At 26.0% G+C, this 15,518-nt stretch overlaps 1 protein-coding gene across 1 annotated transcript; it reads right to left on the reverse strand.

Annotated features, from left to right (window-relative positions):
- Positions 1-13,674: 13,674 nt before the first annotated feature.
- LOC113870911 (transcription repressor OFP6-like) lies at positions 13,675-14,169 on the reverse strand. The gene has a single exon (XM_027507456.1). It carries the CDS (start codon positions 14,167-14,169, stop codon positions 13,675-13,677), a length of 495 nt encoding a protein of 164 aa, XP_027363257.1.
- Between the last annotated feature and the right edge of the window lie 1,349 nt (positions 14,170-15,518).

A 15,518-nucleotide genomic window follows, 5' to 3' on the forward strand; every position in this document is an offset into this window, starting at 1 on the left:
GCTGCCTCCACAACTTGTGTCCCATATGCCTCCACGGAATTGCTATGTTATAACAAAAGACACATTTTACTCCAAGTTCAAGAGAACTTGTTATCCACAGGTTTCTCACCTTCAATTAAATATGATTGTTGTCTTGCAACGAAGCTTCTAAACCCGCACACTCTTTTTTTAAGTTCCATTTCACAGTTATCCAGGTATTATATATTTGGTTTTATTATTTAAACGTCTATATTTTTTTAATCATAATTTAGTGATATGTTAAATTAATTGTGGTAGACCTATTACTGCTTATGGTTATCGATGACCATATACAAACACAGAAACATATACATGATGCAGACCATATTTCATAAATTTTCAATTAAAAATTAAACATTCCATAATTGTTTGATCATCAATTTCGCTCCGAAGAAGCATAATTTTCACTTCTGGTATAGCATGTGTCCCAAACTTTAATTAATTTACTCATTTAATTAAACTACAGTTACCATTGAAAATAATAAGAAAAAAATATCACATTTTCTTTTAAGAAAAGATAGTATTGTTATATTATAAAAGAGAAAGAGAGACTAATTACGTAAATATACTCATTTAAACTCGTTTATTTACTCTACTTCAATAATTTTCACCTTAAAAATTAGCATATATTATCGAAATGAAGTAACGAGTACATTTCGATATAAATATATGTACATCTGTATTGATTATATCGATTTACTTTAAAGACCTTTTCTTAATCTCATTTTCACTTCGGGTTATAACTCCATTTTTATATTCCTCGTACAAATCCAAAACTATCCAATCTGGTTCAAATTATGGAGCCAGGGTAAGCTTAATCAAAATTAATGGATATAGTTTGGATCTAGTCAATAGGTAGTTTAAAATAATTTATATTAAAAATTACAAAAATATCTATTGATAATATTTTTTAATAAAAAATAGTAAACACTTACCATGCAATTGCCAAAATAATTGATGATTTCCCCCTTCAGACAGATAAACAGAAACACTGCAGGTTTTTGGTTGTCTTGATTACGGGCATGGGGGAAACCAATCCGGGATGCAAACTTTAAGACAATAATAATCAAAACTTTTTCTAGTAATTAGTGAGATAATGACCTAACGTTGAGACCCTCATTTTCCAAGAAGTTTAATTTCCACGAGGAGTGTGACAAAACCTTACGTACGAATTTTTTGTAGTTTATATGGTACAAGCTTTCTGCGATCTGCTACCATTAATTGATCCTCAGTACCCAATTCACAATCATATTGGCCCTTCGTGTTTTCGGAAAATGAGCAGCAGGCCTTCTTGTCAGCCAACTGGGCATTCAAGTTTGAAGCGAAAACTATAGCACTTGGAACAAAATCAAAGTTTGAAGAGAAAATTAATGAATTTGTATGCTTCTACTCTTTTTTTATTTTTTCTACTTTAATAAATCTTTAAATATAATTTTAAGAGTGCAATTAGAATAATATTAAATAATTTAAAATATGTTTTTATTAAAAATTGTATTCAATTGAATTAAAAATTAAGAAAGGAGGTACTTTATAATACGTTTTGATAAAAAAAAAATGTATTTTAATTTTTTAATCAGTGTCTTAGTTAGCATTTTCCAATTTTTAATTTTATTTTAATCTTTTTTATTAATCTTTTTCTTTCCAAATAGAATGATATATATATATATATATATATATATATATAAGACATTTTATTTGATATTTAAATAAAATATTATGATAAATAGTAAGATAACATTGTAGAATAATACAACAACATTATTAAGTACCGTAATGTATAAAATATAGTATTGTTGCAACTTCACTTATTTTCTAAAAATTTAAAGTGTTCACGTCAAGAGAAAGAAAATTGAATTTCTTTTATCTTATGCACTTTCCTTTCATCATGGTGTATATGTCAAAGGTCTTTAACTATGTTTTTTTTAATTAATTAATTAATAACTGAACATTAAATAATATTTATAATTTTAATAAAAAATAATTTTCTTTCTATTTATTTTTTATTTTTCTTTTTAACCTATGAAATTAGTGTATTGAAAAAAAAAGAGGTATCCAACAAAATGATTATATTTAATAGATAATTTTTTTTACCAAGTATACTGTAACTTGATTAATCGTCTTAACATTCTAAGCGCATCTTTACTAATTTCAAATTTGAAATTTTAATCTCACATTTGACATAGAAATAAAAAAGAAATATCCAGTCCTAGCTATCTTTTACGTGTTTATACTAAAGCATGTTTGAGAGAATTTATTTGGGAGGGGTGAGGATGGCCGCTTGATTTTTAAAACTCTCTTTTAAGTTGTTGAACATAGCTAAGAAACAACTTAGTTAAAGTGAATTGAATTAAATATATGTTTATTTGAATTATTTGAAGCCAAATAACATAAATGAGATATTTATTAGGAAATAAAGCTTTTATTTCATTTCACATACAATTTTTTATGAAACTGTTATCTAAATACAAAATTATAATTTTATTAAAAATGTACGTATAAGAGTTTATGTCCATGGTAATGTGGGTGTTTTGAAGATAGTCCATGGTAAAAAATTGAACTCTGTGGAGTTGTAAAATGAGACATGTAAATGAAAATATATAGTATGCAACAAACAATGTTTTTGTACACTTTTCTTGCTCTTTGTTAAATTCAAGTTATCGTTACCTCAATTGAGCTATGTAGTTGTCAATACACACATTCAATGCAACGTTAAGAACAATGATTCTGTTTTTGCTATAGTTATTGGATTCGATCTGTGAAGTTGATTTGCTTGAAACAAATGATGTATTTATTCTCTGACATAGTCTCTAAGCATATTTTTCAATTAATACATAATTAGTAGGAGGTCATATTTATTAGCAAATGTATTCTTTTATCATGGGTAATTTTATTTTATTTTGGCTAGCAACATTTCTCCACAACGAGGAGCTTGAAAGATTGAAGTCAAGGTGATTCACTTGTGGCTTGTACTATCTTTCCTAAATTATAAATTGCTCACCTTAATCGAGCTGAGCTGGTAATGTTAGATTTGATATTCAAAGTCTGTTGTTGTTCAACATTTTTCTTAGCTTCTTACGATATTTTATTTTGCATAAGACTCTGATCTTGCGAAGGGTCCTATTCAAGTTACGATTAAGAAATAAAAAGACATTAAATTATAAGTTCATCGACATTTTATTTTGAAAAAAGTAGTGAACAAGGTGACATACATCAACGTCATTTCGAATCATGGAAACTATCGTGCAATGATTCATCCATATGTGGTAGTAGTCTAATTTTGAGCTAATGTATTTGAACGTGATAGTAAAGTTATATCCCTGTATAGGTTAACATTGCTTAATATAAAAGAAAATTGTCTTTAACAACAAGACATCATTCTGGGCTGGTAAGTAATGCAAACATATTTATTTAGCATAATTATTGACCCCACTATTGAAAATTGTAGTTGTATAGTCACTAACATTGAATATAAAAATTATTGTTTTGATAGTTACTATTCTGGTAGAAATATAGTACATATGTGAATCAAATTAAAGATAACTAATATGCATTGAGATAAACAATTATAAGTAAGATTGGATCAGTGTAGTTCTTTAGTTTTTTTTATTGGCTGGATTCTATCAACTATTATATTAACTATGTTAAGTTGATGAATTATTTGTATAGGACCACTTGAGCGTGCCCCTTTTGGTGTATGGTAAGCAAATGAACAATTTATTTTCTATTGATCAACTTGAACTATTAGTGTCTGTTCTTCAAATTGTAAAAGTGAAGACATTTATAGATAACTTTATGTTCATCATTCAAAGTTGTGTAATTATTTAAAGTTTTTGTGTTTTACATTCCTAACAATAGTAAATTTTGCTTGTTCTATCTGAATGGAAAATAGTAAATGAACACTCATGCATGCTTGTAGTCTTATAAACAATGCCGACAATGACATACTGGAGGCAATGCAATTCAATAATAAGTAACTTCAATTGAAGTTTGATGTTTCTATGTTCATGGTATGGATTTTTTTGTTGAGTTTTGGTTTTATTTACTTTGCAGTTTAGTACTTAATGGTCTTTTTTCCAGAATAAATTATAGGGACAATTGGAAATGCTCCAAAAGTCTCTTTGAAAATGACTTCATTAAGTTGCATCATAATAAAGCCCCTGAATTGAATGGTATAACTGAGGAAATTTAAGAGCTTTTAGCATGTTATTTTAGTTTTATTGCGTATTACATATGTTTAAAGCATAGTTGTATAATGTGTCAGTTAATGGTTTTTTTTCCTTTTCTATTACGATGAATTGTTTATTATACTTGAAAAAATGGTAAGTTTTATTGCTGATAAGGACTAATGGTAACCGACTTATAATTTCCATAAAGGTGTATTGATTAGCCGAATCGATGTGAAAAGCATATGTTTATCATGTAGTCAATGTAACATTTTTCCTATGGAAGTAGCAAATGTAAAATTGAGGTTTAACACGAGTTATTTATTCTCAATATGTTTTACTCGTACATTTTAATTATCATTCAGCAGAAGTCTATACAAATTGAAATAATTATTATTTTGTGCATGTATGCATGGGAGACATTGCTCTTGTAAATTTTATAATAATGTACATTACCTTTTAAAAAAAAAGTTGCATAATATGGTATTTGTTGACAAGGTTATATATCCTCAATTTATCGACATCTAACTCGTACACTAATATATTTTACATTTTATAAAATAAAGTTTAATATTTATAAATATTCAGCATTATTGAGTCTAAGACCATCCCTTATAGACCTATGCTTAATTAATCAAAGAACAAATGCTATTTCAATCTAACTTATTCATTATTTTTTATAATTAAATGCATTTGTTAAATTTATATATAAATAAAAGTTTTGTTAAATTTGGCTTTTAAAAATAGTATTTGTATTATTTATATTAAAGTTATAAAAATGTGATAAATATTTTGTATTTAATATTTATTGTTTTTAGTACTTAAATTAAATTCTAAAAGTTAATTTAACATTTTTTATAAATAAAATAAATAATTAATAGATTGAATTACCACTTCTAGATGGTATGGAAATTGGCAGTGGGACGCATTGTTGTAACAGAGAATCAGAGTCAATTGAACAAACATTCAACCATGAAGGTCATGATTGAACCAAAAGAAAAATAATTAATAGAAATTTCGTGGGGAAACACTATTAAAAGGTATTGATTATTTACATTTATATGTAATTTATATTCTTAAAAGTAAAGTATTTTTAAGTATTTATTCTCTTTTTATTTTTAAAATTTAATCTTAATTTATATTTTAATATTTATTATTAGATTTTTCTTTGGTATCTCTTAAAATTATAGAGTTTTGTTATGCCTTATCCATTCTCAACATATTGATGATTATTCCTAATTCCAGCACTTGCTCCTTTTAGTAGTGATAACTATTTCTCTCATATAAAAATTAATCTTTTTTGCTAAAATCTAATACATACTTCCACTGCATTGTATTGCTTTTGTATTTTTTACATTAATAATTTTTATAACTATTATGTGAGTTTTGGTTGGAAAACATCTATAAATTAAAAAGATCGCATATTTGTTAGATGTTATTAGATCTTACACTCATTAATTTCACTAACTCCCCTTCCTTCTTCACAAAAAGTACAGCATGAATCGACTTTAAGTTTATAAAAGATATTATGTTTATTTATGATATACTATTAGTATTATTTAAATATAATTAATGCTTTAGCGTATATAAAAAGTATAATAAATAATATTTTTTAAAAATTATAGTATTTAATATTGTTAATACATTAATATGTTTAATTATGTAAGAAAGGATAATCTCACATTTCAAATTATAAGCTTACCAGATGTCTTAATTAATAATTAAAATATTTATTTATTTTAAACTTTATACAATTTAAAATATTTATAAAATATTTTTTATTTATTTCTATTTTTAATTGTTTTTTCTTAAATAATTTTTGAACTAAAGGTGAATCCTTTGTATTAATAACGTCTTCACTTCTTTTTAAGATGCTTTATTGAAAAAATTCTATTGTAAAAGTATAATAAAAAAAAACACATAATGAAAGGTTAATGTTTTAAAATAAATATATTTTTAAATAATATTTATTTGAAAATGAAGGAAGTAATGACCAAAGCTAAAGATATTTCTCTTAATTTTTAAAAATTTATGATCTAAACTCTTATTTAATAAAAAATTATCAAATTAACACTTAATTAAATTATTTATTCAAATACATCTTTTAACCATTAATTATAATATTAAATGTTTTCAGCTTCTTAACGACATTAAATTTGTTTGCTAAAAATATTATTTTTTATGCAATAAATATTTTAAACGCATAATAGAAGATAAATAAATATATTATTAATTTCTCTATTATAAATAAGAATCTATTATTTAATAAGTGAAACGTTCAATAGGTTTATTTTCTATTTTTAGTTTATTATATATATATATATATATATATATATATATATATATTAAGATTAATATTGACTGAGAATAATATGTATATTACATTTTTTACAATAATTTAATTTTCATACATATATTTGTTAATTCTATTCTAACTTTTAGATATTAAAATTTTTATTTATTTTTTATTACCTTACATAAATTTTAAATTTTTTGTGAATATTTATTTTTATATTTATAAAAATTATTTTATTTTTAAATTTTACTTTTAAGAGTTTTATCTCTTACATTTGTGCTTATTAATATATAGTGATTGTTGACATTTAATTAAAAAAACTTGTATTTTAAAATTATTTAATTTTATTAATTTTTTATTGTTTTAATACAATTTATTCGTACTTATAGAATTAACCCACAATAACTTTAAAAAATACTGTTTAAAATAATTTTATTATATTTATATATAATAATTTGCAAATATTTAATTTTTTAGTCATTAAATTTATATATTTATGAAAATAAAAAATTTTGTGCTTCACACATGTTATTAAACTAGATATTAATAATTTATGTAGTTTAAGATAATTATAAATGCAAAACTAAATATTCATTTGATAAAATATTATTATAAAATCTTGAAAAAAGATATAATAAGATGTAAAAGGTCTTAATAAAAAGATCCATTTGTTGTTAGTTTTTGGTTTTTTTTTTAAAAAAAAAGTTAGAGTTAGAAGATTACAACATTATTTTCTACAACGAAAGAATTACGTTAAGGAGTAAATTGGTAAGTTATAATCATTTAAAAAAATGACATTTAAATAATTTAGTAATATATATATATATATATATATATATAATGATAACAATTAATATTTTTTCAACAAAAACAGTTATAATTATTCACTTTATAAAGTTAAATCATAAGATGATAACCAGTTTTTAATGCAAAAAAAGAAATTACTTATTTATAATAAAATAATAATATTATTAAATAATTATTACTATTTTAATATTTTTGAAAATATTATTAAAAAGAAATTTTCATCTATAAGAAGCCTAAAGCAAGGGATTTACCAACTTTACCTTTGGGCCTGGCCTTATTGTTTGCCTGGAGAAGTTTGATTTAGTAAAAAATGTTGTGTAAAAATGGAAAGGTGAACAAATAAGAAGAGAAAATATAATGATATCGATCAATGTTACTTGTTTATTATTTTTATGATTTTATTAATATCAATCTTAATTGAATTTAAGGAATTAAAATATAAAATTTTATTGAATTTTAACTATAAAATTTAACCACTTTGATAGTTTAATTCCAGGTCCATGGTAAAAAAATCATGAAGTGTATTAAGTTCAAAGAGTTAGACTAGAAAGCTAGCAAAGTGGGCCTACTTAATTAGGTAAGCTTAAATATGTCTGATAAAATTTAAAACTTAAATTTTAAATTTTGAGTTTCGAGTTTAAATCAAATTTGAATATTTTTAATTTGATTCAGCGTAATGCATCTTAATTTTGCAAAAACCAACAAAAAAAAGTCAAACTTTACCAATTTTAGGAACTATTTTTGTGAACAGAAATTAGAGTCCAATCTACTAAAGCTTATTGCCCAAAATGGGCAAGTCGAATGAGACGAGTAGTCCGAAAAAATTTGCACATGATAGATTTCGAATGCATGACCTTCTACGGAATAGATTGACCTTACACGTGTGAATGCAACGTAACCTTATATTATTTCATTAATCGTTCCATTTGAAACAATTATTCTCTTTTAACAAAAGGAGTAAAAAATCATAAACTAAATTTTATTATAAAAGTTTCACATGTTGAGCAATAGTGCTCCATGTTTGTGTGATTAATAATAATAATAATAATAATAAATATTAATGAATAAATGTTTATATTAGTTTCTAAGATTGTTAATATTGAATAATTTTTTTTATATGTCACACTAAGTGACACTTATATGGTCAAAACAACTCTATTTCACATAATAATTACAATTTCAAGAACTAATATTAAAAGTTTACTGTCTTTTTTTTCTTCTTTTATTGCTCACTCTGACTATAGTGCAATGAGTTGCATCAGTGGTGACAAAGGATGAAAAGGTAGATTACTGAATTTTTTTAGCGACTTGAGTTATGGTCTTTTAGAGTATATGGTGGAGAACTCTCGCTTAAAGGTAGATTATGTCTTGTTCTTTTTCATTAGCCATCGCCATCACCATCACCTCATGTAGCGTCTCAAGGCTTTTTGCACAAGCAACGAGAGTGAATAAAACTTTAACAATATAGTCTATAGTCCGACCGTTGACCTCACATAATTCACTTACACATTCATATATTTTTTTAAGTCATAATGGGCTTATTTTGACCTTAGGTCTTAATATATATTTAAAAAAAAATAAGATTAATGTAGAGTTAGAAGTGAATTAGCTCACTTTTTTAAAAGAGTAAACTCCACATATTTTAAAGAGTAATTAATAATATTATGCTATTTTTTTTACATGTTTCTTTATCCTATTAAATTATTATGAAAATTATATTTTAAAAAATAAATTTTTTTATCAATTCTATCAAATTGAGTTATTTCACTTTAAAATATAAATTTTATCAAATTAAAATGAGTTAAAATTTAAATTTGTAAATATCTATTAATTTTTACTAAATTCATAAGTTATTTTATGAGTTTTGTAATATTATTATGTGTCTATATTTTTCATGATGATAGTGTTGCAGTTATATTTTTTTAATATATTAAATTTTATTTAAATAAATCATTTTAAGTATTTTGATAACAGATGACTTAATACATTCAGTTAGCATTTTCTTTCAGTTTTATATCTCTATTTGTGACTTTCAAAATATTTATTGAGCATGTAATGATCTTAAATTTTTTATAATAAATAAATAATAATATAAAGATATTAAAACATGAAAATTTTTATAGTTACTATTCAAATAAAGTTATAAAAAAATGTGCTAAGAATTTATTTATAAAATTATATGAATACAAAAATATTACTATGATTCAATAATTATCAGTAATACAAAAAAAATTAAATAAACATGTAACTCAATCTTATACTAAATTATTATATTTTATTTAATATTATACAAATTTTATTCATTTATAAGTTTATAATAAAAAATATATTATATAAAATAAATATTTTTAATGAATTATAATAATTTTTTAAAAGATATTTGTATATAGATTAATTCTAGTCCACTTAATTCCATGGGTTGTTTTTGCCTTATGAGTATTTCACATGTTCAACTTTTTGGTCCAAGTCCATATAAGTTAAGACTTATCCATTTGACACCCATGTATATTGGAAAGCTCATTTATGCTACTAAGAGAGTTAACAATGGTGTTGTAAAAGAGGCAAATGCTACCATTGGATTTGAGGGTCTTCTTATCGTCAGAGTAACTTTTGTATCTCCAATATCAATAAACAAAAGTTAAGAAGGAGGGCACATATCACACCAAAAAAACCTTGTCAATGTGGAATTTGAATTTACGAGTTAGAGCAAGAATGTGAAATGACTTCATTTTGGTCACAAAGGTCTAGGGCTGGTCTAAAGCCCAAGCAGCCTTGCTTTAGGCTAAAAAATTTTTATTAATACACTTCTAAAAGATTAAAAAATTATATTTAAAAATAGTTTTAAATTAAAATAGTCTAAATGACTGTTAATTTTTTTTTTGGTAATACAAGTAATATTTAATAAGCAGTAACTTTCAATCAACAAATAATTAATTTATTTTATTTTAAAAAAATAATTGAGTAATAAAAAAAATTAAACAATTTTTAATATTTTTTAATTCTTATATTTATCTTTTTCTTTCTCTCACTATTCTCTACTCCTTTTGTTGTTATTGAATTTTGTTTTAATTTGATATTTAATTTGAGTGTCATTAACTAATATTCAATTATTTTTATTATCTTTTATCGCTGTGTTACTGTGTGTTTTTATTGTAGTGGAAAAGAAATTTAGCTTACTGTTTAACATTTGATTTATTCCTTCTAAATACGTTAATCCAAGATAAAACTAAAAATTAAAAAATTATCATTTGTTAATGATTTTTTTAGCATGTTTCTTAGAGATTAATCTCAAAATAAATTTTTTTATTTTATTATTTTATAAATAATTTTGCATTACAGAAAGTTTAAAAAATAAATTTTAAATAAAATTATAATAATTTTAATAAACTGTTTTATTAATTAAAAAATATCTCATTTTTAAGTTTGTTTAAGGCCTCAAAAACCCTTGAATCATTCTGCAAATATATGATTTATATTCACTATAACGCTAACAATTGTTATAATAAAAATTGTTAATTAAATTAAAGTGTCTAATATTTAACAAAGTCAAAGATTAACGGCTATTTTAAAATTTTAAAAACTAATTTATCTGAATGTTAGGCTTTAGTCAAATATTAATTTTCTTCTTAAGTGATGTAAAAAATAAAATAAAATAAAATACCACGTTGAGTACCCTAGCCTGGCTTATCGAGCGGCAAGAACGAGCCTTTGCCCCAACCAAAAGACTAAGACAGAACAAAACAGAACCTCTCTTATCCACTCGTAAAATGATACAATATACCCTACACATACTAAAATTCATGACTTATGAAACAATTGATGAACCTATTGCTAAGTATTAAGCTTCCCACTTGATAAAAAAAGATTAAAGTTGATTGAATCAATCTAGAGAAAGTGTGTGCCAAGACTTTCACTAATTCTTTTGTGCCACAGTACCAACTCATAGCATATATACATCAGAAGCTAGTTTGCTTTTCTTGTCAAGACAATATCACATCTTTTTGTGTAACTTTTCTTAGCTCTCTCTGTTGATGATAAATCATAACACAACTTTACTTTTAGTTCAGGTAACAAATCATTTTAACTCTGGCCTACACAAGTACAAAGATGTTCTCCACTACCAAAAGAATGGCCACCGGATAAAGATTGTCATTTATAAACTTCAATTAAGTCCTGTGTGATGGAACCTGCATGTTTCTTGGAGTGTGTTTAAGGTAAATTATTAACAGGTAGAATATTTGATTATTTGATTATTTGATAATCTTGATTAAATTTCAACACCAATGAAACACGTTATGGAAGAAGTAAACATGTTTCTCTGCATGGCAAGTATATGGCAAAGCTGAGTTGGACAACTTGTTAATTTAGTTACATATCTTTATCTGAATTATGGTCTGAATTTTTGTTTTGAATAATGGTCCACTATGCTTCCACTACCATGAAGATGTTCTGCTACAGAGTTGACTATCCCATGAGAGTAGACCACATTTAAATCCATCAACTGATGCTGAATCTTATTTTAGAGTACAAAGTGAGACAGAGATTGAAAGCACATCTTTATGGGTAACTCATTTGAGAACTGCTGCTAATAATCTGCACCTATGCTTTTCCCCCCTTAAGTTTATCAATATGGATCTTGCAATTAAAAGTAAAGTTCTTTACCTTTTCTCTCTTGAACTGTCGTGTCTTTGAAAGATACAAGCATGGTTCCACCTTGGGTACTTAAAACACTCTAAAAATTCGAAACCGTTGAGCTAAATGACCCCTTCCTATTCACGCTATCATTATCTTTTTAACTCAAGCACATATTAGGAAGTGTAGTGGAGACACAATCTGTATTCACTACAGTAAGAAAGCATGGTAAAAGAAGTGTCAGTTTGATCTTTATCCAATAGTTTACATTGAATTACGAGTACATTTTTATATACAATTTAATTTAATGTTTATTTAATATATATTTCTTAATTAGTTAAAATATGCTTTACGAGTGCTTTATACTGTTCTATTCAGAATCTTGATCCGAAATGATTTCACAGCCGTTCCTTATACCCCCACCCTTTTGGGCACCTTCTGTAAATGTAACTCCAGCGACGATCTTCAATACTTTTTTATTTTTATTTTTTGGTTAAGATGAAGGAAGAGAGATATTTTAATTAACTTAATTGCATGTTAATTAAAAATTACAGTGTTTTCTAAGAGATATAAATGCTTGTTGACCTTGATTACACATTGGAACCTACCTCCATCAGAGGGGTGTAAATTCATAGAAAAATGCTGGCAGTAATACAATGAATGCCCAAGTAAATACAAACAAGAACTAAATGCACGTACTAGAGTAATGAGTGTTGAAATACACAAAAAAATAGAAAACAATATAAGTACTTGAATAGAAACAAGATAGTATTGATACATACCAACTGGCAACAATACTAAAAACAAATAGTACGGAGTAGCCAAAGATTAATACCAATATTGGGAAAAGCACCAAGTCTGTCACAAAAATTTCTATTCTCATCTCATTCAAAGGCATTAAAACACTCTGCCTCTGCTCACTTGGACTTTGGACCCTTCTTATTATTGTAATTCAAATCCCAATGCCTATATTTTACCACTGCTGACTTCCCAGTTCCCACTCAATACCTGCCAAGTTGGCAACTATTTATCACCAAATCCCCAACTCACAAACGGATTCGCGGCTCCACACGCTCCTTCCTGGCATGCATCTTCTTGCGTTATAAAATAAGTTCAAAACTTTTTCAGTGAAATTTTAATTATAGATTCTTTCAATTTTAAAGTATGCATCAACAGGTGCAGGTGCTAATTTACACAGTTGTTTCCTCTGGACAATGAAATAGTCATTGATATATCTAGCTCCGTATCCGAAACTAAAGAAGAATGACCAACATGTATTGCTTCAAAGAAGATTAGATAATGGAAGACTCTTCTTGCGCTTGATTCTACTCCAGATTTGTCTCTCATCTACAAGATAGCGACAACAAATGCTAATTTTTATTTTTTTAAAAAAATATTAATCTCAATCCTCAAAAATCATTTTTGTACGAGAATATATTTCCACTTTGCTCACGTATTACCCAGCCCCACAACCAAAATACACACAAAAGTAAATCTTTTAAAAGGTAAACAGACTCCGTTGCAAGCTTTTACGCAATTGGATTGAATAACATTACTCTTAACACAAGTTAAAACAGAGTTACTTTGCTTTGCACGTCTACATGATAAAAATACAACGTCATGTTATCAACTGAAGCTCTGCACACAACTCAAGTAATTGATTGACTAAGTACATTAGAATTAGAATTAGACATTAGCATTTCACCTCTCTAACTGTCTTCACTTCGCTTACAAAAGATGTGAGTCACGGGATGGAACCTAGAAGTCACGTGACTTACGGGAAGCAGAGAAGACCCCATTCCAGATCTCAGTGAAAGCCTTGACAATAACCCCATGATGATGCGGAGAATTAAGCTGAAGAAAACAGTTAAGAAGGTCTCTAAGATCATCCTTAGAGTAAATCTCATTCTCCAATATCATTTGAAGCATCGAATGTCTGAAATCCACATAAGGGTCATCGGAATCTTTCTCCACAGCCACGCCTTCGCTTCCAACTCTTCCGAACCCTCTCACACACAACTGCGAGGAGTCGTAGTGAGGAGAGAATGTGGTGGCAGAGGTGTTGGTGGTGCTGCTCGTGGCAGTGTCGTCTCTGTCCTCAGTTGAAGAAGAGTGATTGTAAAGCTTGTGCTTTTGGTTCTTGGGCTTGGGCTTTGAGTGGAATATGTGACGGAGCTTTAGTCTTCTGCAGGTTCCGCAGCCAAGGTTAACGGAGACGGTGTTCAAAATGAGCTTTTTTCTGGGGGTGGACATTGGTGCTTCTTAGTTTTCACTTTTCAGTGTTGTGTGGAGAAGCAGAGGATGTGCAAGGGAAAGAAATGCAATGCAAGGAAAGGGAAGGAAGAGTGTTTGCAATTTACTTTGCATGTGAGCTAAAGAGAACTCTGCTTTTATTGCTGACACACTCACCTCCACACCAGATTTTTCATTTTTTTGGGATAAAATAAATATTCATTTTTTTTATTATTGTAATTATTTCACTCTTAATTGCTTTTATTAGATTCCATCGTCTTGATGCTATGTTTTGACTTCAATTTCAAGATTGAAGTTTATATACTATTTATTTTATTTTATACTTATCTCATATGGCAGAAGTTGCAAGAGAAAACGGTTATAAAACGTCACTTAGTTTTTTAAAGAGAATATTTTATATTAATAAAAATGTTAAGTTCATTTCAAAACTCTACCTATGTATTTTTTTAATACAAATATTTATGAGTATATTTAAAAATATAATAAATGAAATTTTTAATATAATAATAATATTAAATGTTTTATTTATAAACAATTTTTTAAAAAGACATTAAAAATATTTTATTTGACGGTGCTATGTTTTTAATACAAACGTTGGAGTTTCGTTTTTTAATTATATATATATATATTACATTTAATCGTTGTTGTTTGTTTAAATTAAGAGAATTGCTTTGCTATTATAAAGAATGACAAATGATCAGAGTAAATAGATTTTTCTTTTCTTAAAAGTAATAAAATGATTTTTTTTTTATTGAGTGTTTGATACATCTATCCACTTTTGTATTTGACATGAAGCTTGAAACAGATTAAGGGCCAACGTCTCGTTCATTCTAATAGTCGAGATCTTAATAAAATTTTAAAACAAATAGTAAAAAATGGGTTAGCCAACTTACTAAGAGTTGTGGCTTGGGTTATTTAAGGCTAGATTAAGCCTAGATTTTTAAAAAGTCAATTTTTTTTATAAAAAAATAGGTCCAATGTTATTCTTTTAAGAAGCCTATTAAACTTATTAAGATAGTTTAATTATATAGATGTGTGTGTATATGTGCATTGATTGAGAAATATTCTCACTGTAAGATTGTAAAAACTTTATATTTGAATTATGCAATCATACCTTAATCCTAAAGATTAAAAGTTAAACCGTGATCGTGTTCTAGTATATATTTTTAAAATTTTGACCATTCAAATAAAATCTAATAAATTATTTTTAATTTTAACTAACTAAGTGATTTTACCTACTCATCCATATATAACTTTTCTATGAATAAATTTATGACTATATTAAGTGCAGTTTTAAATAAGGCAATAATATTAAATGCTTAATTTATATACAATTTTCTATGAAAAAC

Source organism: Abrus precatorius, unplaced genomic scaffold (genome assembly GCF_003935025.1).
Source record: "Abrus precatorius isolate BTA unplaced genomic scaffold, Abrus_2018 Scaffold7, whole genome shotgun sequence".
NCBI lineage: Eukaryota > Viridiplantae > Streptophyta > Magnoliopsida > Fabales > Fabaceae > Abrus > Abrus precatorius.